Source organism: Cinclus cinclus, chromosome 7 (assembly GCF_963662255.1).
Source record: "Cinclus cinclus chromosome 7, bCinCin1.1, whole genome shotgun sequence".
Classification (NCBI taxonomy): Eukaryota; Metazoa; Chordata; class Aves; order Passeriformes; family Cinclidae; genus Cinclus; species Cinclus cinclus.
The window spans coordinates 20,241,043-20,269,017 of NC_085052.1; the positions used below are offsets into that span (position 1 = coordinate 20,241,043).

Below are 27,975 nucleotides of genomic sequence, written 5' to 3' on the forward strand. Positions count from 1 at the left end.
TGAAAGGGTGAGGCACACGCTTCCAGGAGGTTGGGTCACCGTGTAAGAGAGGGGCTGTTGTCTCAAAAGCATGATGGTCTTTCTTCAGTGGGATCAAGTCAGATGGTTTTCCACTTGTGTTAAGTAATCACTTCAAGTGATCCCCCTATTTCATTTGTTGTCACATCAAAAAGCAGTAATCTAGGAATTCTCAGGCAGGACATGAGTGAGTAAACCAGAAGCTGTTGTGGTCACTGTGCATTGTTGTTGCCAGTTCCATTGTTTCCATTGGCATTTGCTGTGTTTATGGTATTAATACCATCTTGCTGAAGAGTATCTTTCCTTGGTGGCATTCTCTCATTGATCCTATCCAAACCTTTTGCTTCTTCAAAACTGCAGATTTTATGTTGCGGAGAGAATCCTCGTATTGCTTAACAAAATGCAAATTTGATATGTCAGTAATGGAAAAATAAGTGGAAAGCATATACTTTTTCTAATGAATGACGTTTAAAAAAAAGCTAAAAATTCAGCCAAAGAAACTTAATGGCCCTGCAACTGTATTGCTAAAAAATTCTCTAACCTGCTTTCCTCACATGTTCATGGCAATCATGATTTCAGTTCATTACAAAGAGAACAAAGTATGGCAAATATTCTGCAAGTAGGAATCGAGGGATTTAAGCCCACTTGACTGCTTCTGCTTGTCCCTGGTGGGGGCCAGCTATCACTGCTGTGCTTTTGCTGCCCAGCTCACCGGGCCAATCTTAACATCCCCCTTCTCTTCAGGGCAATGTCAGTAAGATCTAAGCAGCACAGCAAGTGCAGCGGAGGCAAAGCAGCAAAGAGTTACAAAAGTAGTGGCAGATTTACATCCTGCACACGCACCAATGGCCTGATCCTGCAGTTTTCATGCAGGCAAAACTGCAGGATGTGGTTCACACTGTGCTAATCATGTGGATGATGGAAATGGACACAGCCACAATCACCGAGTTAGCACCGTGGTTCAACAATGGTGTCATTTAAATACAGATGTATTTAAAGTAAGTATAGAAAACAGGTATTATTTTTCTACTGATTATTTTGATGAATGAGGTCTGTAGTTGAATTTACACCTAAAAATGGCTGACCACATAATAAGACTAAAGTCTTTGGGATGAAATAATTCTTTAGAGATTTAAGTACAGCTTTCCACTCACAACAACAGGACCTCTTGCAGGTGTGTGTGAGAACAGAATATGGCACTTGTTTATATTTTTGGAGATCTGACTTCCTTAATTAAAAAAACAAAGAATACAGTCATTAAATGGTGCTTTGCAACTAAATCTGAAATACCCCAAAGGCAGCTCTCTCAACTATGCTATGCTGTTTGTCATTCACTTCATTAAATTCTGAGCAAGAAACTAAATTTTCTCTGAAAAGAAACAATCTGAAGTTGAATATTCTGAACCAAGTAATTTGATGGCATTTTGCTCAATATCACTAACAGAGGACGTATATACAACTTATTTAGCAGAGAAGCACTAATAATCCATTGTATTTAATATGTCTCATAAATACTAGAAATAAATTTGAACAATAAATTATATTCAAAATCTATAGAAAAAAGTTATATATCTTACACTACCAGGTATCACAGAAAGTTAAAAAAAAAAAGCTCAAAGCCATTAAATATATTTTATGAGAAAAGGCATGCATAAACAACCCTCCTTCCACATATAACATCCCCTCCCCACAATCAAACAAAACCTTCAGTTGAATACAGAAAAAAAGACACTAAACACTTTGATTTTTAAGAACTTCAAGACAACATCACATCACAACATGCTATTATACAAAACCCTACAGAATATTCTGTTAAAAAAAAAAAAAAAACAACAAACATAAGGAGACCAAAACCCCCCAAGAATTTCCCTAAAATATTAAAGATAATCATCATCCTAAAGCCAGAAATGAATGTTACATGTAAAATAGATGAATCAATGCAGTTGATTCATCTCTGCTTGTGCAAGTTGAAAATAAAACACACCCACACAGAGTACTTTTGAATTCCCTCCCAGACACCACAGATCTCTGCCAAGGGCAAAGACTCTGATCATACCTTTTTCAGCCTCAATTGCCTCTACAGTGGCTGTACAGAAGTGAGCAGATGCATGCAAAATGAATGAGAAAGATGAAGAGTGTAATATCGCACAGCAGAAAAGGCAATGATCAATTTAATATAGTATGCTACGCCAGATTAGATTACAATTAGTTAAAATGACAATTAAGTTTTTGGGGAATTGTTTTCAAGTCTAAGTAAAACTTTTCCTAAATTTTAACTATTAGACTTTATCAACTAAAAGCCTGTCAAAGTAACACTAATGAACTGGTGTTATTAATTATATATTTCTGTAACTTTCGGGGTTTTTTTAAGACAGCAACAGAAAATTTCAACTGATGGTAAAGTTGTGGTATGGTTTAAAAAAATACTAAAAATCTATTTGAGACTATTACTGATGATTAAAATGCATTAGGGATATTCAATAAATTACCAGGATAGGCACTATAAAAATAACACTACCAGTGTTCTAATAATAATAAAAAATATTTTTCTGTTTATCTTTAGCTCCCTGAAGTTTAAACTAGTACTTCAGTTTCTCACAATGTTTTAAGCTAAAATGGGCATCTCTGAGAACTGAATCATGAAATTTCAGCCAAAGAAGACAAATCTAGAAAGTAATAGTTACAAAGTCTTTTAAATTGTTTGCTTGAATCAACAAAGTCTACAGCAGGAAGAGGCCTGGATTAAACACAGTCTTAGTGGGTGAATTAAGGTGAATATGAAGAACACCTAGCTCACTAGCTGCTTTTCTAACTAAGTAACTATGACAACTTTGTTTTCTTATGTGTAAGATCTTTCCTTATAGTTTAGCTCTAGCTGGCAAAGTTTTAACATAAGGTTATTATTGTTATTACAACCTGGACTGTAGCTAAGTCAATCATGGTAACAACGTTTTACCTCCTCTACTATCTGCCATTCCTCTAATACCACAATTTCAGAAATATTGAAAAAAAAAAGTCGTTTACATAGTGGTAAACCTACTTGTGTAGTGCTTCATACATACTGTCAACAACAAAAATCATGGCAGAGTATTCAAGAAAGTGCTGGGGAAAATAGCTCTATAAGAAAATAGTGCATTAGACGAGAATAAAATTCTTTAAAGAGATTTAAGTTTATTACTTCTCATTTCCTATCCAACAAAACCAATCACCTACACTATGCCTACACTATGTTATGTATGAATTGCCTACACTATGTGTTAAGCTCACTGTTGTATAAGATTCTAATTTTCACTGACATAGTCTAAAAAAAAAATTGGATACTTGCATTAAGTAAGTATCCAATAAATACTATTTTATTTCATAAAATAATATTAAATACTTAAGGCAAGTGCAGCATTTTGAATTTCATATACTGCACTTTTCATGGAACAAAAAATGAAAAAAATGTTAGAACAGTTCTGCACTTAAATCTACAAAGACAAGGACAATTCCAGAATTAAATCAAACAGCCACTTGAATGGATGGTTAGTTATATTTACCTTAAGGGAAAGAAACTTTTTTCTATTTCTAAAAATAAATTACTTAAAGAATTGTTTTAGAAAGTCACCAAATATATACTTTCAAACTATAATCAATTTGCCATACAAATATGAAACTATATTAAAAAACCACCTCTTTCCACCATTTCCTGTTACCTGTGAGGTCTCTGTTTTCAATCTTTCCCTGAAAAGATCACGAATACTAATTTATCTCTGCAAATTATGTAGCTTCGTCATAAATACAAATTTTAAAATTTACTCCTAGTTCACACTACTTGTAGAATTACTATTCCAAAAAGACCTTGGAATAATCATCATAGTTAAGAAAAAGATAAAAGAACAAACTGACTGGAAAATGCAAGCACTTAAGAAACCTGTAGAGACTGAATTTGGAAAACCATTTTGTTGATTTTTTTTTTGCAGATATATCTAAATTAAAATTTTATTCTTTGTAGACTTTGATAAACCTCAAGCAAATACTGGATCATATTAACAGGTAATTCTGATGTCTTTGATCTGAAAATTCCCAATTAAGAGTTTATTTTAAGCAACAGGTTTCAATGGCATTTACATCCTTAATTTCAGCTTTCCCCTTGTTTTACTTAATGGATGGATGTGATAGAAAATCCTTGCTAATTTTTAACATAAACAAAGAAAACTATCTTAACTGCTTTCTGACTAATAGCAGGGGCAGTAGTTCAAATGATGTCCACGGAAGTACTTCAAATTTTTAAATTAGACTTTTGTTTAGTATGTTGCTGAATAATGCTCTAGGTGTTTTGTCAGTTTTTAGCAGATGTTGGCTCAATTTGGAAGCTAATTTAATTGAATTCAATTCACAAAATAAGTCATTAGGAAATGCTATTTTAAATAATAGTACTTAATATGATCTTTATTATTTCAGCTACTATAATACAAGCAACAAAAATAATAAAAACCAAATGTACATTTAAAAAACCTAGAAAGATACAAAGGCCATGATTTCCCAAAGTCTGTTTTTATCCTAACATTAAAGCTATTCAAAAGTAAGCTATGATTAATTTTTAAAAAGTATATCCATATATTCATGAAAAAAATCATACATTGACATCTCCCATAGGATGTAGGCTTGCATTTTTTTTCCAGATTTATGCTTTTGATCTGAGATGGCTTTGTTGAAGCCCTTGGCTGCAGTCTGCATTTGCCACTCCCCCCTGGGCTGCTCTGTGCTGCAGTGAGGATCTGTCCTGGTGCTGCCTGACAGGACAGCAAAGCCACCAGGCAAAGCCACCAGGCACCCCTGCTCCAAGGAGGAGGAGGAGGAGGAGGAGGAGGAGGGCCAGCAGCTCACAAACACAGCAGCTGGGCTCAACAAAGTCCTGACAGAACAGTGGCATTTGCTAAGACCCAGTATGGAAAATGTTACTGACATTAAGAGATATCATAGGTATGTATCTGCAAAAATTGCATAGGTGTTTATATCTATTTGCCCTGATAAAATAATTTCAGCCCAGCTCTTTAAAGAAACAGATATACACTCCAATTTCTTACAACTTTCAAAGCTGCTCACAGATTTAACAGCAATCAATGAAAGAGCCATTGAAAAATGAGCATTTTTAAGACTGAAAGCAGGAAAACTGAGGGCATACTGGTCAATTCTGTGTATTTTTAAGCCAAAAAAAGAACAGAATAAAAAAATTACTTCAATTAATATTACGTTCTTTTACTTTTGCAAGCCTAGACTAGTTTAAATTATTGCTAGTGTACTGATCAACATAGTACAAAATATTTCAAAGAGTAATTAAATATTTGTAGTAAGAAATCCTATTATAATATCAGTGACCATATTTTTGTCAAGAATATAAATTCATACTACAGTGGTTTAGAAAATGGTCAGTTAATGAAGTTTGATTTTATTTTTGGTTTACTGCCACCTTTGCAGTTGAGCACTATAATTTGAGAACTACTCCTTTAAGACTGAAACAGTAGCATCAGTCTTATCAGTAAAAAGAAGTTAATTCAGTTTAAGAACTAACAGTTGGCATGATTTATTTTGAACAATCAACATGACTAAAAAATTTAGGTACATTAATGTAGTACATCAGGGAATATTGCCATCAGAAGTTCTGGTCAAGAAAAAGCCCACACCCACAAAAATCCAGATTGGATTTTGCATACTTTCCAAATGTCCCACATTTTCAGTAATGGTAGAAAGTCATATGCTTTAGGTAAAAAAAATTTTCTAGTCAGTTTGATCCTCTCTGCCATTTGTAATGCAACATGGATAAAAAATTTGTTAAATGAGTGAGAGGAATGCAGACTCATTTTTTAAGCATAATAAAATTTCTTATTAAACAGTGAAAATTAAAGTTAGAACATATGCTTTTGGAATAGTTGAATGGATTAGGAAACACACACCATTTCTTGTTATAGACACTCACAAAACAATCACATACATACACTGGACATATAAAATTACTTGTAGACATTATATGTCCACTGAAAAATGATTTAAAATGTAACATTTGTGTTTCAAAGCTATTTAAAACAGCTTTGATAGTTTAATAGGAAATGTAGTGAAAGGCTTTATAAAATTTACATAGAAAATATATGGAATTCAAATAAACAGTCTAAATCATGAAATGAGAAAAGCAGCTACTCTTGGAAAATAGATTGTGTAAAAAGTGGTATTCACATATCACAATCTTTCAATAGTTATAAAATTCAGAGTCCCCATACTCTAATTTTATATTTCCTAGTAAAGCCTGAAGGTGGCTAATAAAAAGTCCTTGAGCATGTTAAGAGTGCTGCTGACATGAAGTCCAGTTTCAGACTGGTGTTTTTTAGTTATTCACCACTGTGAACAGAAAACGTGGACTTCATTCTTTTAATACACTTGGTACAAGCTCATAGCATCCTCCCTAATCCTGGTTAATCATTATGGGCCTCGTGAAAAATATGATCCAATGATTCAACAAACTAAAAAAATAATAAAAACCTTTTATAAAATATTCAATGAGCCAGATTACAGGTATATTTTGTATAGTTCTTTTTATTTTCATGCAAAAAAAATATATGCACACTTAATAACACCCTTTTATTTTGATTTATTTACAAGTTTTAAATTCAATCCCTTTATTCTCAACTGATTTTATAACAAATGATGGAATATTTTTCAAGTACATTATTGTTCAAAATGCACAGACAATGTGCAGCAGCAAATGCAGCAAACCTCAAAAACAAGGTGCTACAACATTGCTTCCACATCAAGAGACAGACAAGTGTCTGGGATAGTGGTTTAATTTTAACACTTATACAGACATACATCTATACCTAGAGAGAGACAGACAGATCTAAGAAAGCAGCTACATCTGCAGAGGAAGGAAACAGCATGTTACAAGGACAATTCAGGGAGGTCAATTATACATAGAACATTTGACAAACAACATAGAGAACAAACTTTGGCATTAATTACCAGGGTACAAAACGTAGCACATTCCAATCTGTCAATGGAGTGTAATATGGAACTATGCAGTCTGTAGCTGTTTGTTAATATTAATATCAACAAGTATTTGACATTGTCAATGAAAATACTAACACAGCTATAATAAAACCATTTTAATGGAGAGCACACAAGTAATGATGCAAAATTACACTGCCATTTTTGTATCTGTAATGATTAAACGCCTTAATATGAGATCTGTAAGGTCACCCCACCTGAAAAATCGTAAACTAAGGAAGCTCAGAGTCTGAAAAACACAGCCTGACACTGCTGAACTAATTGGCTTTTAGTTTTATACCCTGGTTAAGTATCCATTTCACATTGCCTGATTAACACATAACACTATGCTTGTATCAGCCGCTAAGACAAGAACTGAAAAGCATAAGAAATTCCCTGCATGCATTATGTGTGGTGTTAGCAAAAGAGTGAGATGTGCCCCAGTCCATCTGAGGCACAGCAAGTTGCATAACATCATTACCACTTTGCAGGGTCTGTCGTCCTCCAGCCAACACTCCACTAGGTAACATTCCAGTGGGAGTCAAACCCTTGAGTGTCAGCACACTTTCACTCTCCTCCCTGTGTGAAAAAAAACAGTAACAAAACCTTAAATATCTCTGCATGAAAACTTGCACTGACATAAAATAATGGATGGGGAAAGGGAGAGCCTAGTTTTGCTGTGTTTTAGGCATGTGAAGACTGAATGTAAATTCAAATTCCAACAATTTAAAAGGTGGAAATAATTCTATTCCATACCAGTCTTTCTTCTGCCTAGGAGTTATAAATGCTGGCTACTTCTGAACCAAATTCTGAGCAGTTGTTCATATGCAGGTTCATTAGTTTTGAAATGAGCACTGAATGCCACATGAGGTACTGAACATCTCACTACCAGAAAACAATCCCCAATTTTGTTTTAAATGTCTCTACTATAGAAATAACAACTTTAAACAATTACCCCTATTTGAGCAATTCTGTTCTGTGGAAAAACAGACATTTTGGGTAAAAAGGATTACGAAATCTCTAGATTTAAAGAGGATGGGGTATTTTTTAAATAGCTCAAAAGAAACAAACCATAACTGGAAACAAAACCCCTCTACTCCTCAAGTTCCTGGTATGTCAGAAATTTTCAGAGTCAGTCCTGACCTCCTCCATTACACCCTTCATTTCAGTTTTTTTATCTGGTATTGCCTTTCCAACACTCTTAGTAAACAGCTTGACAAACAACATGTAAACTAAAGATCATGTTCTAATTTCTTGAAACATATCTCAAAGATAACTAAAAAACATTATTTAACCAAAAATTCCAACACCAACAGGGTGCACCAATATTCCAAACAAGATTCTGATACACAGTGATCTATCTCCCTGAAAAATCCTTGGCATTCATTATCCTGAAACAGAGGTGTTTACCTTGCATATGTAACCAGGGTTTAGGAATGCAGAAATCATGCAAGTACCTGAGAACAGAGAAGACTCTTGCCATCTTGCCAATTGCACGAATTTTGTTTCTGATTATTTCCTTCCGTGCAGCAGCTGTACCTACTTTCAATAGAAGAAGAAAGAGTCTCAAGCTCATGAGTATCTAGAAGGTCATAGTTTTAAAGTGCATCAAACTTAACACAACTGTTTAAGTTCAGTAATCTTCACAGGAGGTCAGTACCCAAACACTTAAGGGCACAGTGTTATCAAATTAGAGCTTCAGAATGCCAGCTAAACCACCATCACCTCTTTGTCCACAAAACACACACAAAAAAGTTCAGATTGTTCACAATGATTTCCTAAACCAGTAAGCATCTGAACTACCTCCGCTACGGTGTAGTAACTATCATAACTCATTTGCTTAAATTTTACACTTTAAATTCTTAGTACTGACATCTGTGTATATCAAGATGTAGGCAAGCAGCCCAATTTGTAAGCCAAAGAGATATTAAAGCCAGAAAAAACAAAGATTTTCAAATTATTACACAGCTGTTCAAGAGAAAACAGTGGTTTCCTTGTTTCTACATCAGCTACTCAAAACACAGCTCCATGAAAACCCCCCAGAAAATAAACAAGCAGTGGTACCTTTCTTACCACTTAAGTTTGTGTTCCACATCATCTTAGGTTTGCATAATTTACAGAAACTACAAATATCAAAGATCTGGAGTAAATACTGCACATTCCAAAGGGCAGAGTGATACCACTTGTGACAGACAAAAGTGAAGACAAAACTCTGAAAGGAGGCTTGTGATTGGGAAGAAAAGCCACCTTGCCTGCCTTGATATGAAAATGGGAGCACCTTTCTCAACTCTAAGAGTTTCTGGTTTGTTTCAATGTATAAACGTCATCCTTCCTCTCATTTCACTTTCCCTTTGCCAACTCTTCAATTTTATTAAAGCAGTAGAGGCAGATGAGGAGGTATCAAAACCAAAATCCTTACTTCCCCTCAGCCATTGGAGAAGGAGAGCATTAGTCCCATCAGGGTGAGAGTAACTCACTCATACTTTGAATTGAACCACAGGGGTCAAGAGCAAACAAGCTCAGACAGGTCTGTTAGGTATTCCAGAACTTCCACGTACAGCGCTGTTCAGTCTTGGGAGAAAGGTACACAATAAGAGGTTGCCAACTAAATTGCAAGAATGTAGAGTGTAGAGGACCACAGAAGAGGGCAGAGGAAGAGCCACGTGTCCAAAATTTGCCTACTTGCATTCAAAAAGGGAGAAGAAGCTGTGGAAGAAGCTGTTTTCCATCCCTGCTCACTAGCATGGGGCTTCCCAGTGAGGGCACAGACACTCAGGTACAATAGTCACACTTCTCAGACCACAGCTGCAAGGACACAAAGCTTTATGTGGCACAAGAGTGGGTAGACTTTCCACCCTGAACACCAAAACAAATTCAATACAAAAGATAAAGCATGTAAGGGTAAACAACAACAACAAAACCACACAAGACAGAAAAGGTGCAATGATAAAGAAAAAATAGGGACAAGAGACAATCTTTGTAAGAACACAATGACAGAATCATGGGGTATGACAAATACTGGCCAGTCCTCATAAACAAAACTAAAAAAAAAAATTTTTTAGACAATTCTAACAGACATCAAACTAAAAACCTGAAAAAACAGGTGGAAACAAAAAGTGACAAAACGGGAAAAACTTGGAATAGGATAGTATGAAATACTCAATTTTTACTGAAAATAATTTCCTTGAAATCTCAACTTTTAATTTTTACAATTCTAGAAATTTTTGCTTTGTCTCTTTGAACACTACTGAATAGCCACTTGAGAATCTGGAATAAGGAGACTCTTTTAGAGGTTGAAAAGATCTGGGCTAAGGGGGGTGTCAAATATTTCTCTTTAAGTTCCTCAATTTTCCTTCTACCCACACCAATTTGCAGGCTTCACTGATGCCAAGCTGTGACGTGCCAATTGGATAGACTTCAGGCAGTGCTAGTCCCTGTGCTTTAAAATGAGAAAGGTTGCTTTGGGGTGTTTGGTTTGTTTGAGGGGGTTTTGTTTGTTTGTTTGTTGGGATTTTTCATTTTTGTTTGTTTTTTAAGATGTTCTCTCCCTGCCCTAGCCCTCCAGAAGCAACACAGCCAAGACAAAAAGCCAAAGGCATTCTTCCAGGCTGCAGCACTGCACTAATGTGGCCATTGAATCCTGGTTACTTAAGAGAATGGCATTTGCTTGCAGAAGAATGTCTTGATTACACCCTAAATCATAGTTGATATGACAAAGAACTTCCCCATTTCCCATTCCCAATGCCTGCACAAGAAACAAATTCTGAAATGCTGACATGTTATGCCCCAAACAAAACTCTTGGAAACACATCTATAATCTAATGCATTCCCAAGTATTACAAATATTCTCTGGAACCAACAAATTTATACAGAGAGAAAAATTATTATTAGGCAAGTAGTAGTCAGAAGAATTTCTCTGTACAGAACTATCTACCCTGTGATTTCTGAAAAAGAAGTGACAGACCATGACTTTGAGTTAGTAAGTAGGCTTCTTTTTACAATTTGCATCCGACCATCTTCAGAATAGCACAGAGAATCAAAAAGTACTTTTTTTGACATCTCAGTTAAGAAGACGAAATGTACTACACAAACCAGGTTTTGGAACATTTTATAAACACATTCCATGCACAACCTTAAAAAAACAGCTAATGAGGAAAGTATTAAAGAGCAAGACAGACAATGGAAAGCTCCCTACACATGCAGGACCAAAGATAAAATTTTGGAAGTAGGTAAAATAATGAAATTCTACAAAAAAAAGGAATGAAGAAAGGAGGAAAAAAAATTCATGCACAGAAAGACAGATGTCTTGAAGTATGACTTCTCATAACAAAATACACAAGTCATTATAAAATTCCCCTTAAAATGGTTAATAAAATCTACATAATAACTCTGAATAGAAAGGTATTTTCTCAATAATACTTTCTACTGTAAGGTTCTCTGAAGTCATATTTCAAAACATTCCTACTCTGTCTGGTCTGTACCTTTTTTATTGCCATACATGAGTCGCTCTTCAGATGGAGAGTCCAGAAAAAAAGGAAGTGAACGATGAAGAAAAAGGTGAGTGAGACAAAAAAAAAAAAAAAAGATATTTAACTTGGCAGTGGTAATAAAGAAGGAATGGAGAAGAAATGTGAAAAAGATAGAATGGAAAATTGCAACACTTGAAAATGCATTCATCAAACAAGAAGTGGAATTGCTGAGAATATTTAAAATTTGACGAATAACAAGTGAAAGCTTGAAAGTCAACAGTTCAAAAAAAGATCCAACCACATAGAAAGATAAAGCATAGACAGTACCTAGGTGGCATAAGAGATGCATCAAGCAAAGAAATTGTTAAAGGAGACAGAAGAATAAAATAATTCAAATTGGAAAACTACAGACAGGGCATATGTAATCAACTGACAATTGCAACTACTCTGGCAAACATAAATCCTAATGCCTCCGAGTATCACCTAACCCTGCCTGGTTCAAATGTTTTATGTTCAGTTTAGTAAATTTACTTGAATAAAAAACAGGAATTGACTGTTGGCAGGATCACTTTTGAGACTTCTTCCACGTTTTCACATTTCTGGCAACTATCTGAATAGCAGCAAAGCTGAAGTGGCTCAGAACCAGTGCACTCCAATGGAAAACACACAGTTGCTTAGCACAACACTATTCTGCTATCAAATGCTAAGAAAGGGGCTGTGTCTCTAATGTCTTTATAAATAATCCTTTCATGTTCCTCAAAGGCTGCTGAAAGTTTTCTTCCTCCTCCCCCATCAACAATTATCCACCAGATCAGTTCTGATATTGGATGAAATAAGCAAGTCTTAAAAATTCTTAGGTGTGGCATTGAGCACTTCTGTAAAAAGCCCAACAAAACAAAGTGTGATATGCTAGGTCTTCATGTCTATGTTGCTTCCTAATCATCATGCTACAAACCACTCTTAACAATCTACTGTATCACAGTTTGAGACAAAAAAATGTTGTAATTCATTACATGAATACACCTAATACAATGTACATATACAAGTTGTTCTTTAAACTCAAGCACAGACTTGAACTTGCATTTTAGACTTTATTAATAATACTTTGCCATAAAAAATATTGCATCTGATGTTCTCCTACGTCAACTGTTACTGAAGGGCAATAATGATGAAATTTAGTGTATTATAATACATTTATTCTAAATAGTAGCAGAGTAAGTTAGAATGTTCCAAATTTTAAGACATTTAGAGAATTTCCCACTAAAAATTTGTTTTATATTGCAATCAGACATGAGTATTTGCAAAAGGTTTGTTTTAAATAAAAATCACATAAGGATTTGCAAAGGTTGCTATTACTGCTTCTTGATCACAAACACAAACAAAATTCCCTTCTCTGCTAAACCAAAAACATTGTTTTCTACAGAAAATTTTGAAGGCAATTTTGTTCAAATGCCAGGCAATTTTACACCAGTCTATGTTAACAATTGTTTACAGGTTACTACCATTAGGAAGATTTACATATCTTAAAGTAAACCCTACCGTCAAATTGATCTTCTCCCTCTGTCATCAGCTCATCATCAGAGCAAATGCTCAAAACATTCACCAACATTTCTGTTACTGTATAGGAAAAAATAAACCTTAATTCATTCTGTGTAGAATTTAAAATATTTCCATGCAAACAAGATCAAGCTAGTCATCAGCAACTCTAGTGAATGAACTTCTCACATCACAACCATTGCTCAGTAACCCATTTCAAAATAAGTGTTTTTCTTGATGTGAGCTGTCACAGAATTTTAAAAGCTCAGAAAAATAAGCAGCTATAAATTACACAACTAAACACAAAACAATCAAACAACATGAAGAGCAATCCTCTCTTACAAGGAGTTCTTTTACAAAAGAAGACTTTTCTTGCAAATTAGTAGCTTTGCATCAAAAGTCAACTATTTGAACTAGTTTTTACGCAAACTTTTTTGACTGCTCAAATTTAGGCTTGAGTTGAAAAAGCTGTTCTATTCCTGACACCTGCAGGCACATAGCAGAAGCACTCAAGCAGAAAAAAAAATAGAATATAAATATAGGATTTTGTCTTTTCAAACTCCCCTTAAATATATCAACATACTGGATACAAGCTTTTTGAGACAAGTGTGTGTATTTTTTTTTCTTCAGGAATACTCTTATTCTGCCACTCAATCTTTCTGACATGTATCAGATTCTTTCTTAAAATATTCAAACCTTCCTGTACACAGAGTATTCAGAAACCTATCCAAAAGGCAGCTGGTTAAAAACCCTATAAAATGCTGCCTACATTTATTCATGACTAATTCATACAACCCCGGTGTTATCTGCTACTGTTGTATCCTTCATTCTTGGGAAAGAGTTACTCTCTACTGTAAAAGAAAAACCCAACCAAATTATGATTTTGATCTGATCAATGCAGACCAAGCAACACTGACACTAAATCCTTCATCAAAAGTGGGAGCATGCATTTGTCCAAAGGCAAGGCTACCTACAACAACCATGACTCCAGCAGCCTGAAGCACTGAGCAAGGCAATGAAACATTCAAACACTCTTAAATAAGCTGCTGGATGTCATTACCAGCAAGCAACACAACAAAAGCAAAATACACAGTTATCAACCCTTTGCTGTTGAAAACATTATCTCCTGCATCACCAGGCAAGAGAGATATAAATAAAATCTCCTTTCAAATGTTAGGTCTCTTCATTTAAACATAAAAAAATGTTGAGTGGGTTAACCACAGTAAAAAGTGTGCAAACGATTTGCATTTAACTGCTTACTAAAGATAACATAAGCAAATCTAGAATCCTAGGTATTTATGTCCTTAAATACATAACTGCAGGAAACCTAAAATTCATTTAAATTTGTTTAATTTGAATTAAATTTAAACTAAATTTCAAAGAAATTTTCAAAGAAATTTAAAGAGCTCTCCACATCTGTTTTTATGAAAAGAGCAGTTTCTGTCATGGAAGGATTTTAAACAGACCCAAATAGCCTCTAACCTCGTTGCTTGTCAACTGAGGACTACTTGGGGCCCCAGTGTCCTAGATTCAGAGTTATCATCTCTAGAGAGAAAAGGGGAAAAAAAAAAAAAGGAGGATCTGTGCTAAATTATCTTTTTTACAAGAGAAACTATAAATGAAAACTTATCTTTAGTGTAGGTCAATCTGTTATATCTATATAGGAAAGTTTTTAAACATTTTACACAAACATCTCAATGTAAATTTATATGTATTACTACACAGGATATAACTTAGCATCTTGTAGAACAGGAACAATTTAAATATTAACTTCAAATGCAGTCCAAAGATACTATTTAACAATGCAGATGTACACTCTCAATGGAAATTATAATTTCTATTAACATCTTAGCTATATTAGATGCAGTTCTAACCACTTTGACTTAAACAAGTAAAAAAAACCCACAAAAATAATGCAATTCATCTCTAATTGGTAAATACATTATAAGAAACAAAATTACTCCCAACATCAATGTGGGAGAAATGCAGATAATAGTTGATGTATAACAGCTACTAACCTTTTTCTCCAACAAATGGCAAAGACCATGTGAAAACATCCATAAAATTTGGCAGCCAGTAAGGATGAGGAGAACAGTTGAACTGACGAATATTCATCACATTGTTTTCATATTTTAATACAGCAGCTAAAATGAAATTCAGACATTTTGAAAAGAATGTTTGAAACTTGTGAGTACCACAAATGTAAAGTCACAGGCTTGGCTTAGGTCTATTTATACTTTAGGCTAAATAATCCCAGAGGTATTCTATGCTCTTTCTTTCACAGTATTTACAGACAGGTAACTCAGGGAGCACTTTGGAATTTTACTGTCAGTGTTTCACTTTAAGGTATTGTTACATGTATAGGTCTGTACTATCCTATTTTAGGTCTACAATCAACAAAGATTTTTAGAAGTCCTAGAAATGTATAATTTGAGTAATTTTAACAAAACTAACTCAGAACAGCAGTATATTCAGTATAAGCAAATTCAGGTTTAATTCTTCCTATGTGTCTTCATGTATGGGTTCCCATGCTTTAAGCCTGGAGTAAAACCATAGACATCTAGAAGAAGAGGGAAAAGAGAAACCAAAGAAAAAAGAAAAACAGAGGCATTCTAGAGCTAAACAAGCAGTTGACCACACTTTTCTATACTTACACTTGCAACAGACTGGGAATAGCTCATGTGAAAAAGGGTTCTATGAACACAGTATCCATAGAGATAGTGAAAAAACTTACAAAGCCAGTTGAAGATATTTTTACTTCCCCCTTACTTTGCAATCAGTGAACATAACAGCTCATCTTTTTCTGTGTACAGTTATTCACCCTATAGAAGTGGTATGGTCTGGGGGTGGTTCTTTATTGGTGGGTGGAAGAAAATGCAAAGTATTTAATAGAAAAAAGGTGTTGGTTTCAAAGGAACAGTATTTGAAGGAGATCATTCATTCATCACATACTTGAAATGCCTTACTTTAATATCATACTTGAATGTCAGCAGGCTTTATTTTTAATTTTCATTGTTGAATTTTATTCTCATCTATGAATAATACTAGTGCACAGCTAAGTTCTTCTCTGTAATTCTGACTTGTAAATCTTTCTCCACGCTATTAAACATGCTTCTCCTGTTCAACTCTATCTTAGCAGAGGATGTACAGAAATGAAATCTTAGTATTTCCAGTGGTGATCCGTACTTTAATATCTTTCTTGATTTCCCATATGTGGCAATTATGGGAATTATAATCACAATTAAAATGCTTAGATGCCACAATACACAATGCAAACCACCTTCCTTGCCCACTAAAGACAATCAGATGAGTGAAAACTCAGCACAGGGAAACCTTGCCTGACTGGATAACACCAGTAGATTTAAACACAAGTACTAAATAACAACAATTTTCACAAACAAAACCTCTGACCACACTTATACTTCAAGAGACTCCTCTTACAAGAGATTGTAATTTATGACGCTTCTTTATAACTTTCAGTGATGGATATTTTTTTGTCCTTTAGTTTCTTAACTGGCAAAAAGCTGTTGATATTAGATTATCTAGTTACACATTTTTTTTATTACAACATACAATTACTAATAACAAGTTCTTACCTTTATTATTGTAGACATCCAGGTAATTAGGTGCTGAAAAAATTGTTATTAAAGATGGGAACCCTGTAGTTTGACTTTTCCTGTACATTCTATAACTGCAAAACCAAACAAATTATATTACATCTTAGAGCAAATAAGCAATTGATTTTTATTTTACATTGTGACTACTTCCTTGAAAGATATAAAGTACTCACCCTGCATCTTGTGCTTCATGTGCTCTAATGATTGACAACAAATTATTATTTTGCAAAAATTCACAAACTGCTGGATAGCTGTGAAATGAAAACAATTATGAGTAAAAGATATTTTGTTAAAATATGCAGGAAGAGTCAGTACTAAAACACCAACTAGATCATAGCATACTCTCACCTATAAAAGTATGAGCATCCTCTGACCGTATTATGACTGAAATGCTCTGGTGAATTTTCATTTCCAAAATCTTCTGAAGGATCTGACCACAGTAAGTCACACATTGGTCCAAATGCTGGAGGCTCTTTGAATCTATCTAACTGTTTAGAAAGAAAAGGCAAAAGCACAAATACTCTTTAGATATTAAAGTATTAAGTTTTACATGTTTGTTAACCTACATATCCATCAATACCAAACATTTTTGTAATAAATCCCAACCATATCAAAGAGAAGTAGTTTCTGTATAGTTTTTCCTCTCCTCCTCATGAAATAAGGCACAGGCATGCCAAAAGAACCAAACCTGTTAAGAGCAATAAGATTTATTAGTTGCAAAAAGAAGAGAGATAACTTCCAGACTGATGGATATGTGTAATACAAGGTCAAGATACAGACAAGGAACAAAATAGTCCTTTTGCATGCACATGCCACATCTACCAATCTGGAGACACTACCAGGAATTAGAAAAGAGAAACAGTACAGAAAACAGGAATTATAAAAGAAAAGAATGAATAATTAGCTCCAACTAGAAGAGACTAAATATATATGTTACAAAACAACCCTAAAAATCCAAACCAATGAAAGACAAAAAAAAACCACCCTGAAACACCCATCTCCACAGTGGATTATTTAATAATGTAATGAAGATGTGACTGGCCCAACTGTCTAAGATTATTTTCATACAAGTTTTATTTTTCAGCTCTACCCCTGATGTAACAGGCCATAAAAATTTTGGGAGATGCCTGCGTTTTCTCTCTCGCTGCTTCTTTACGGACTTTCACTTGAAACACCTACTTTAGCAGCCTGCAACTTTCCTAGTAACCACAGTCAAAAGGGGCAGAAGTTAAGGAGCAAAGTGCATGTGTTAACATAAAACACCCTGCTTAAGTAAGTTACAGGCAATCAATCTCTGATGTCCCAGAAAAGAAAGTAGATATCCCAGGTTCAATGTAAGTTTATTTGTTCTTTATGTAGCTGGAGTTTGTTCACAAGATGATTTTATCCAAGAAATGTAGGAACGGTTCTTTGATGGACAGTGCATTTATCTCACTTCACTTCCCATACCAAAGAAGATGACTTTGATGGTACTAGAGAACACTTAACTCTTCATGACAGGCTCGAAGGGAGGTTTGGCGAGCACCTGGTGAATTTGAGTCTAACGGTCCATAGGAATCCATTCAAATATGGAACCAGCAGTAGTGCCAAGCTCTCTCATGCCCTGGAAAATCAGAGCTCCCGAGGCTGCCACCTGTAACATAAGTGGAGAGGTCCAGATCTTTACAAATTCCTGCCAGATAATGGTAAGGCAGGTATTAACTGAAGTTGTTGTTGGAATTTATTCAATATTAAAAATCCTGTGGTTTAACATTTCCCATACTGGATGATAAACCTGGTATGGAGTATTTCTTCCAGATTGAAGAAGTCAGTCCATCAACTTCTGCAAGTACCTGAATTTCTGTAGATTAAACCATCAAGTTTCTAAACCTCCAGCAATAAATTTGGGTCCAGAAGCTAACAGAGACATTCACACAAAGAAGTTTCAACTGTTTGCTGATTGATGTTTCCTGCAATACAGAAGGCTAAAAGTCTAGAAAACATTTCTAAGAATTTTTTATTCAGTCTTCAAGGATTTTCTTTATGACTTTGGCCAAATGGATAGAGACATTATAAATAAAAGTTTCGGTTGCCTGCAATAAACACACCTCTCTCCCAAACTAATTTCTCATAGCATTGAAACAATAATGCAGCTATGTCCTGAAATAAGGTCAGTTTGTAAAAAAAAAAAAAAAAAAAAATACATACACTTATACATACACTACATATACATAACACACCAAATCAATTTGTTCTTCACTAGACAGTCTACTAACTGGCATGGTTCTCAGGATACTTCAAAATTTAAGGAAATGTCACTTCGAGCTACTCAACCCAGACTGCATATATCAAATGAGAATAATCAATTTAAGGGCTTGTCTATTATTGGCACAACAAGAAAGTTAAAGGACATGAGTAAATTCAAAACACTTGTTACTGATTTAACTATTTCTGAATGTGCTTTGACTACAGCAAAACAGAATCTCAATACAAACTGGCTCAACATTTTTCTAAATACGGTTAAGGTAACTGAGAAAGACAATTTTTAATAACAAGAATTAATACACCTGGTGTTGAAACACAACTGGTAGTATAACTTTTAATGTACTGTAAAACACTTAAATCTAAATTACTTTCTAGGTACTGTGCAGCCAGGACAACTACAGTGACATGCATTATATCTCCACATGGATGTTCTAATTCAGAAGTACCAAACCTGAGAGGCAGATTCAGGTACAGCATATTAAAACACTTTTACTTTTTAGGTAAAAGGCCTTCACAGAAGTTTCAAACACAGACACCAGTTTTAATTAATCTGTCCTAATTTTCTTGAGAACTATCACCTAATAAAGCCTAAAGAACAACATGAAGACCAATGAAGAGGGGCAGCCATCTTACATATTAGTGAACAAAAGAAATTTCAACAGGCCACAGAAAGGTAGCAAAGTATTACAAAGACAGATTCCCAGTTGTGCTGCCATATATTTCAAGGCAATTTGCTGACCAAGTCTTAGTATCACCAAGAGCTAAACAAAAGAGTGACCATCTATTGTAAATGAGGGGAAAAATTCCTTATCTCTCTTTTTAAGAGTCCCCATAATCTTGCCTGGATACTTCCTTCTTTCTAAAATGCTAGGTTTTAAAATCACAATTCCTGGTATTTTGTTTCAGTAGAAGTCTTGGCAGTGTAAATGAAATCAACTAACCACCATCTCTAAGTTGATGGACATGTGTCTGAAAGAGACATTCTTTACCAAGACAATCAGAACATTTGTGAAATTGATATTCAGAAAATAAAAGTTAGATTGCCGCAAGTTTCACAAACTTCCATTTTGGCAGAAATAGGAAGCTCCTAGAACAACCCTTCCAGTTAGGATTCACTGTCATGTCTAGTATGATAGCTGTCCTCTTCTGGAAGTAAATTTATGACAGGAAAAATAATAATTTAAATTGTATAGTTTAATCACCTTCCTGCATGTCAATACTGATGAAAGACTTTATCCAGAAGAAAGTGCACCCTGCACAGAATCTTTCTTAGGTGATTCCTGCACTATTTATCGAGCTGTGATTTCTCTTTTATGCCAGATAATTACGTCCTTGCAGCAAAGCCCTCTCCTTAGTAAGAACTTCCGCTAATAAAACAGAAGACCTGGAATATTACACAATTGTCTGATTGCTTACAGAAGTAATTTCACACACCACACTTGTACCCCAAGTATATGATTTTTTTCCTGGATATAAAATGAGCATTTCACATCACCCTCATAATTTAAATACATTTAAGATGTCAGTGCACTCCAAGCTCTAATGCAGCTATTGAAGCTGTTGCCAATCCACAACTAGCGCCTTTTTCAGGTTACCAGATGATTCTTTAAAAACAAAAAAAGCCCAAGCAACAATTCTTACACTACCTTACATTTACAAACGTGTTTTTCATTAGAACAAAATACAGTGCAGATTTTCATATATGCATATGAACATTTCACCCTAATGCAGCCTAGAACATCACAGAAGCACATCTGAAAGCACAGACCAAGACAAGAGAATTACTTTTTAGTTAAATTTACTTGACACTTTGAAACCTGATTGGCTGCAAGACTGAGACTAACAGAAAAATGAATCACAATCCTGTTATGATAGTGGCTTTCCAAAGTGTTTTTCTAGAAAATGTTCTTTACATTACTTTCCAAAAAGCCTTGACCATGCTTCTTTTCATCTGTATAGGGAGAAGTGTTAAGGCTTTGTGAGAATGGCACTGTTTAGTCTCCTTGCTTTCTTACTTCCCTTTCTCTACCCAACGTATTTGGATTTCTGTACATATCGGTATTTGCTTTGACAGTGCAGTGTGCCTTAGTACATTTTCCCACTTACACCACTGATCTTGTAAAAACACCTCCTCTCTGTTTTTACCCTTTACTTCTCCTCTCACACCACTCTGCTTAGCAGTGTAGTATCTGTAAGTGAAATAAACTGACATTTGAGGCTCTGAAATGGTCCAATCATTACAAAAAAAATCCCTAATGAATAAATAAAAATAAGATTCAACTGGACGGCATATAAATTTAAGGAAAGGGAGAGGGAAAACAGAAAAATTAAGCACAAATAAAGGAGAAAATGCTAAGAAAATGAGAAATGTAATTAATGAAGATAAAAAGACAAAACAGACTGCAATACATAGTTTTATATACTATAAAAACAATTTAGGAGCATGCTTTTACTTTCAGATCTCTTTACAAACAGGCCCCATGTACCTTCTTCCATATGTGAATAAACCACTTTTTTTCTTCCATCCTTACTTATAATCTCAAAGCTTTCTTAGAACCACCTACGTATATTTTAACCTGAAATCATCTATATTTTAGCTGTTCCTAATCATAACAAGAATGGTTTTGATTTCCAAGTGCAGCACTCAAGACCTCAGCTAAGTTAACCTGAAGTCTAAAAGGAGTATGCAAAAAGGAAAGAAATGGACTTGAAAAATTCCCATCGGATACAATCTCCACCTGACAAGTCATCCATGCAAGGAGAAACCACACTATTAGAAACAGATACCTCGTGTCATCACAATCTTCTGCTCCTTAAACTGCACACCATTATTTGGTGTTCCCATTGTATAATTTTAAAAAAAACAACTTTTAATTTCTTCTTATTAATATACGTGGCACATTCACCACAGTGAGAAGTACTCCTCAACTGTTACTCAAATGCCTACCAAATTTGCCATTTTAAATAGCAATCTGAATTTCTATTAAATACTGCAATATCTCACTTTGTCAAAACTAAAGTCCACATATTTAAGACAGTAAACTTTTTGCAATATAATAACTGAAATATGACATTAGATATAGTAAAAAATTTTAAGACTACAATTAATTTTAGTAAGTTTTCTCCTGGAAGCCCTGAGAACACTAGCTCTTATCTAGAAAGAAATAGAATGTATTATTTTGATTGGATATGAAACTCTTCACACGTACTACCTGTCTCAAAAAACTGTGTGGGGATTTTGAGGGTTCTTTTTTGTGTGTGTTTTGTAACAGTCCCAGCTGTCCCAGTGAAGCCTACTAATGAAAAATGCACCAGATAATCCATGAGATTTTGATTATGATACTGCTTAGCCTACATTTCAGTTCCTGATTTATATTTCAACAGGAGACAAGAACAGAAAATATACTGACAACTTCATAAAGATGGCTTTGTATAGCATCATATAAATATCTCTTATTTCCACTTATTTTCAAACACACAAAATACTCACTCTCCTAATGTCATCTAGTGTATTAATTTCTGGTGAAAGTCCACCATGAACACAAAGAAACTGTTGATTTAAGAGAGCAGCAAGAGGGAGACAATCAAAAGCTTCCATACAAGCATCATAGACTCTTTCAGAATACTTTATTTTACCTGCAGGAAAGAAAATAGAAATCATTAAAAAATCCATAATATATGATGAAGTAATTTAGTGGATCATGGTTATAAGAACATGTATCAAAGAGAATGCTTTAAAAACCCCAAAACAATGAATGCTTTGGGGTTTAAATGAGCATTTTTAAACACTTCAACAGCAAGCACATTTCTAAGACATATTTTCTTCCAGAACTATAAACCATTTTCACTTATTCTGTTATCAAGTGTGAAGAAATTGTTTTTGTTTTTAAAATAACAACTGAATTAATTAATATTTTTATACAATTATATAGCATACTTCAGTACAAAATACTATGAAGAAACTTGTGAATTCTCACTTACAGTGAAAAGCTAAGAACTGATTATAGGTTACATTATTTTTACCCACATCAAAAAAGGTTTTACTAGGGAAAATGATCCATTTATCACAGGATCAATACTTATACAAGCCTTCAAATGGAGAGATAGCTCACATCACTAGTTATCTTATTAGTATAGCTGAAATCAATCCTCCAAATGGAAAAACTACCCCACAGTAGGGATTTTGTGCTAGCTTCACAACACTGCTCAGCAAGTTACTCTGCACTCCGGACTACAGCAAAATTATCTTTCTCTCCAGGACTTTAAAATTAAGATTGTTACATCAAAACTTACTCTATAATGTATATTTACAACCAGCTCTCTTCTTGCACTCCGAGGCCACAGTGAACTGCAAGCAATTCTACAGAAGTCAATAAGGCCTCCAGACGTTTACAAGGCCTTAATTAAACTAAGAGACAAACATCCCTCAAGCACAATGACAGACTATAGATCAGCAGGTTAAGAGTAACTAATTTCACATTCTTAAACAGTACTTACATTCTTGCTTAAAGGTAAAATACTCAGTTAGGTGTCTGCATTCATGGTTGCCTCTCAAAAGAAACAATGTGCTTGGGTAAAGAATTTTCAGGACCCATAAGTACAGCACACACTGTTGAGAAAATAGGATAACCAGTAAAATACACTAATTAATATGAACTTTAAAAATTACTGAGAAACACTGAGTAAGGATGCTGACAGTTTCAAAAAGCAGATACTGCTTAATGTGCCATTTTAAAATAGCACTACTTCTCCGAGTCCAGTTCTGATATTACTTTTCCTAATAACAGCCACACAGAATGGTGAAAAAAATGTTTATATTTGCTGGATATTCAATAATTAAATAAACTCAGCAGAATTAAACTGTAGAACAATTCCATCTAGAAAAATACTGCATGTGTTTCTGCCTAAAATCTGGTATAATGCATGATTCTAAACACTGGCATAAGAAGAAAAGCAGACATTTATTAACAGAGACTGGGGAAAAAAAACCCTGACAAAATAATTTCCCTTAAGGTTAGATGGATCATTTGGATACAAGTTTTAAACTACAAATGGACAAAGAAAATCATCCTTTCCCCAAACACTGGAGAAGCTGACTGCTTTTTCAGTGTATAAGCAGCCGTAGTCAAAGTCAAAGAATTATAGCAATTTTCCATCTATCATTATTACTGCAACATCAGCATCAAACCCTCAAAATGATACGAGCTAAGAACATGCACAATTATTTCAGTTTAGAGTCTGTTACCACCCAGCAGTCCTGAATGCCCAAAGCGTATTTCATAAATTTCAAATCTAATTCTTATATTTTTAACTGAGCACAGAAATCAGAAAACCCCACAAGTTTTGGACTTCACTGAAGTCACCTGCAAGCTGTTATCATTGCTCCTAATCAATACCAGTACCCTGAAGCTACCAGTCCTCAAAGTTATTTTGCATAGAATAGCAGACTACACGAAAGGAAGAAATAAAACAAATGGACATTTTAGAAAAACACTGCTAACACTGAGAAACACACCAAAGACTTTTATTGTGAAGTTTAGCTAAACTAATGACTGAATTTTTATCTTCTTAGTAAAAACATGCAAAACCAGTCTTTGTTCAGAAGTTGTTTTAAGTGTAATGGTTGAAAAGCTTTCATACCAGGTCTTGATATATTAACATATGGAGTTGATATGTAAATGCCTTTTTCAAGGACAATTACATTATTTGTAATCATCAAGAACAAGTGAAGAAGATCAAATTAATAAATAGGGAATGTCTATCGAAATTTCTCCATAGAGATGACTTTGGGGCAAACATCCTTTGCTGCATCTCCTGTTCATCTCTAACAACCCCAAAATGCTTTGTGCATGTCTTTCACAGCACATATCCACACATTATTAGAACTGCAACACTTTAACACAGAAATGAAAGAACACACACTGTGATTTGCAAGACACTATTTCAAATGGTATGCCATTCCATTAGATTTGGTATCTATGAAGAGATCCCAAGCTGAGGCACTATCCAGGCTGGTTCCAGAAGAAAACTTAACTTAAAAACCATGCTCTGAAACTAATCAATGTAAGTGAATATCTTTGAAATGCAGCACAATTAAAACACATGCTGAAAATGAAAAAATTGTTTGAATTCAAAGTAACTGAAAAATTAATGGCAGAAACACAGGTCATCCTCAGGGAATATCTGTATTTACTCTAAGAATTTTTGTAAAGAAAAATATTACTAATTATTAAAAACCATTTGATTATCAAAATAAAATTAGTTTCTTTTATAAAAATAAATAGGTAATATTGAACAGATAATAATATTACAAACAATTGAAAGACCTTGCAGTCATGACTCACCTGTTCTCCACAAACACACAAACAAGCAGTAGCACGTATAATAATGTAACAGAATTTTAGAAAACTAGCTAAAGAAAGAGGATAAAAAATGAGTAAGTCTGGTGATTTCAACAGGGCAGTCCAAACAACTGGTCAACATCCTCCTGTAAACAGGTCTTTACCACAGGAGAAGGCACAGCAAGGAAGAACACATTCAAATGTTAAAGCACACTTAAAACTTCATTTGAAAACCTAAGTGAAAGTGTGCTTATAAAGAAATTAGGACAGAACAGATTAATATATTCAGTTACCTCTATACTAAAATAACCTCTGTCTACATAGTCACCGAGGAAGAGGTATCTTGTGTTAGCAGGTGATCCTCCCACTTCAAACAGCTTCATTAGATCAAAGAACTGGCCATGAATATCACCACACACTGCAAGCAAAAATTTTGTTCAAATTAATTTTTAAAAAATCTAGTGGAAAAGTTACCAAGTTATAGTTAACAGCCACAAAGTACTTCAAATTATGAAGAAAGGCAGGAATAACAGAAATTTTTGAAGGTTACCCCTTTGCTTTTCACTAAGATGCTGTCTTCAGTACCTGTGACAACACTAATGTCACCTATGAGCCCAGGAGATTGGGGAGTGTTTTTCCAACACATTTAATGCAGGGAACATTGAGGTCTTGAAAGCTGTCAGCACCTCTAATGTCCTCCCCAATTCCTTGGTATGCGTATTTGAAAATGCCTGCTGCTTCTCAACAATTTGCTGAGCCCATGTGAACTTGGAAAAAGCAGGGAGTGTATTTCTGAGTCAGACTAATATATTTTTAAATAAGATCATATCTTCTCCTTTCTCAGTTACTTTTGTCCTTCAAATATCTATGTTCATTATTTCAACAGTGTATTTTTCCTGTGTTTTTAGAATATAGAAGGGACAAGACCCAGTGGTCAGCAACCAAAGGCAGAAGTGCCAAAGACAGCAGCAGATGGGAAATTTTTAGGGAACATACAGCAAAACCAGGCCATCTCAAAATTTTAAAAAAGTAATTAAAAAACACATGGAAGAGACAACTGCTCCTATCTCCTCTTTCCTACAGGAGTTGTCAGTTCAATGGAAGTCAGGAGCTGCCTTCTCACTTCTGCATAAGGTGTCACAGGTAGCAATTCACAGGAATTGAGAGATTATGTCTTTCATTGATGCAAAATGTCACTGATAACTGACAAATAGCATCTTCAGACTCTTAAGAGTTTATCAGTAAAATCTTCAGGGAAAAAAAGGTAGTCCTAGTCTTGGAAAGAAATACTGGACATGGCACACCATATTTTAAAGTTTGTTATTCCCTCAGAGCAGACCATTTGTCATCACAACCTACAAAATATGAGACTAAATAGAATGTTTATTCTTTTGTGTTTCTGTCCTACACAAACACTGAAAAAACTTCTCTCCTTTTTAAGTTGCTAATACACCAATTACCTGTATATACAGAGATATGAAAATGCTAAATAAACTTTAATTCTGAGTGCATCTGGAACTTTATAGGACTCTGAGCTCAGTCAGCCACTTAGTACTTTCCGCCATTTCAATCATCCATTTGTTTTTAAATGTCAATAATAATGATGTGTTGATGTAAAGTTTTCATTTAGCCAATACTAAAAAATAACAAGCTGATGCCCTAAAAGAAGCTTTCGGGCACCAATTTCATGTAAGTCCATTTAGAAGAAAAGACGTTCAGATTAAAGAAAATCTGATTTGAACATAGAAAACAAATCTACTTTCATTATCATAAATAACAGCCAGTATAGCTACTTTCTATGAGTCTAGACTGCTTATAAATAGAAGTATTAAAGGACACAAATTCCATGTTTCACCAGATCAAACAGAAACAGAACTGTTCAAACTATGAAAATACTCAAGAAAACTCTACAAGTCAGTTTTGTATCCCAGTGGCTCTGGCCCTAGCATCAAAGATGCTAGAACAATCTTCACCAATACCACTACTCTCACACGAACGTGGTTTTACATGCAGTTACCAGTCTCACTCACAGACCAATATAAAGGTGTATTTTTTGCTAAGAATCCCAGTTCAGCATATCTGTTTCAAACCCAAATAATTAGCTTCTCTTCACATATTTAGATTTCAGAATTATCCTGAGTTCAGGTAGATGCCTTTATTCCTACTTATAATATTGAAGGAATTAGAAATTCATATTTCAACAGAATTTAGCTACTTTCTTCTTTACTCCCAATTTCAATACCAATCTCACCAGCTTTTTCAATAGGTTTAATGCCTTCATTTTGCAAAACAATGTGCAAACTATTAAGCAAATACAATTGAGAGGGATAATTCAGTAGGACTAACAAAAATTTTGGTTCATCAGTTTTAAGACAAATTCTACTACTGAAAAAGTCTGGCTTTTTCAAATTTAAGTATGCATTAAATTACCTAGAAATATTACCTGTAATTGGAGCTTCAACTTCTATCATAGTTTTTTCCCTCCGTAGTATTGCAGCACCCTCATTGATGATTCTAAGTGCAATTTCTTCATCCACTCGACCTTCCTTTATCAAGTGGTTCTTCAAAATGTCAACCCTTGGTCTTCCATCCGTGTCAAACACTTCTTCAGATGTCAAGCGATGCGTTGGTGGAAAAGGGACAGCTAAAATTTAAAAAGAAGAAACAGTAGTTATAATACTGCTGTTTCAAAAGTAGAGTCCATCTAAGAACAAGGATCTATCATGGAATAGC

General features: G+C 34.6%; 1 protein-coding gene across 4 annotated transcripts; it reads right to left on the reverse strand.

The window, feature by feature from the left end:
• Positions 1-27,740, reverse strand: PPP3CB (protein phosphatase 3 catalytic subunit beta). Of its 4 annotated transcripts, none has more exons than XM_062496934.1 (13): positions 27,686-27,740; positions 25,536-25,660; positions 23,399-23,510; positions 22,392-22,537; positions 17,006-17,145; positions 16,831-16,908; positions 16,637-16,731; positions 15,059-15,184; positions 13,044-13,121; positions 8,493-8,574; positions 7,517-7,614; positions 2,075-2,104; positions 1-409 (listed from the first exon to the last, which is right to left on the reverse strand). In XM_062496934.1, the coding sequence occupies exons 1-13, from the start codon at positions 27,711-27,713 to the stop codon at positions 231-233; spliced, it is 1,317 nt and encodes a 438-aa protein (XP_062352918.1). In that variant the 5' UTR covers positions 27,714-27,740; the 3' UTR covers positions 1-230. The 4 variants fall into 4 exon arrangements, with proteins under 4 accessions (XP_062352918.1, XP_062352916.1, XP_062352919.1 ...); XM_062496932.1 differs by having other exon boundaries at positions 8,493-8,577; XM_062496935.1 differs by lacking the exon at positions 2,075-2,104.
• Positions 27,741-27,975: the final 235 nt, after the last annotated feature.

Coding starts and splice junctions, on each gene's coding strand:
- PPP3CB (XM_062496932.1), bottom strand. CDS start 27,713: ATGATAGAAGTTGAAGCTCCAATTACAG. Junction 25,661..27,685: donor AGTTGAAGCTCCAATTACAG/GTAATATTTCTA, acceptor TTTTGCTTGCAG/TGTGTGGTGATATTCATGGC. Junction 17,146..22,391: donor CACTAGATGACATTAGGAGA/GTGAGTATTTTG, acceptor CTTTCTAAACAG/TTAGATAGATTCAAAGAGCC.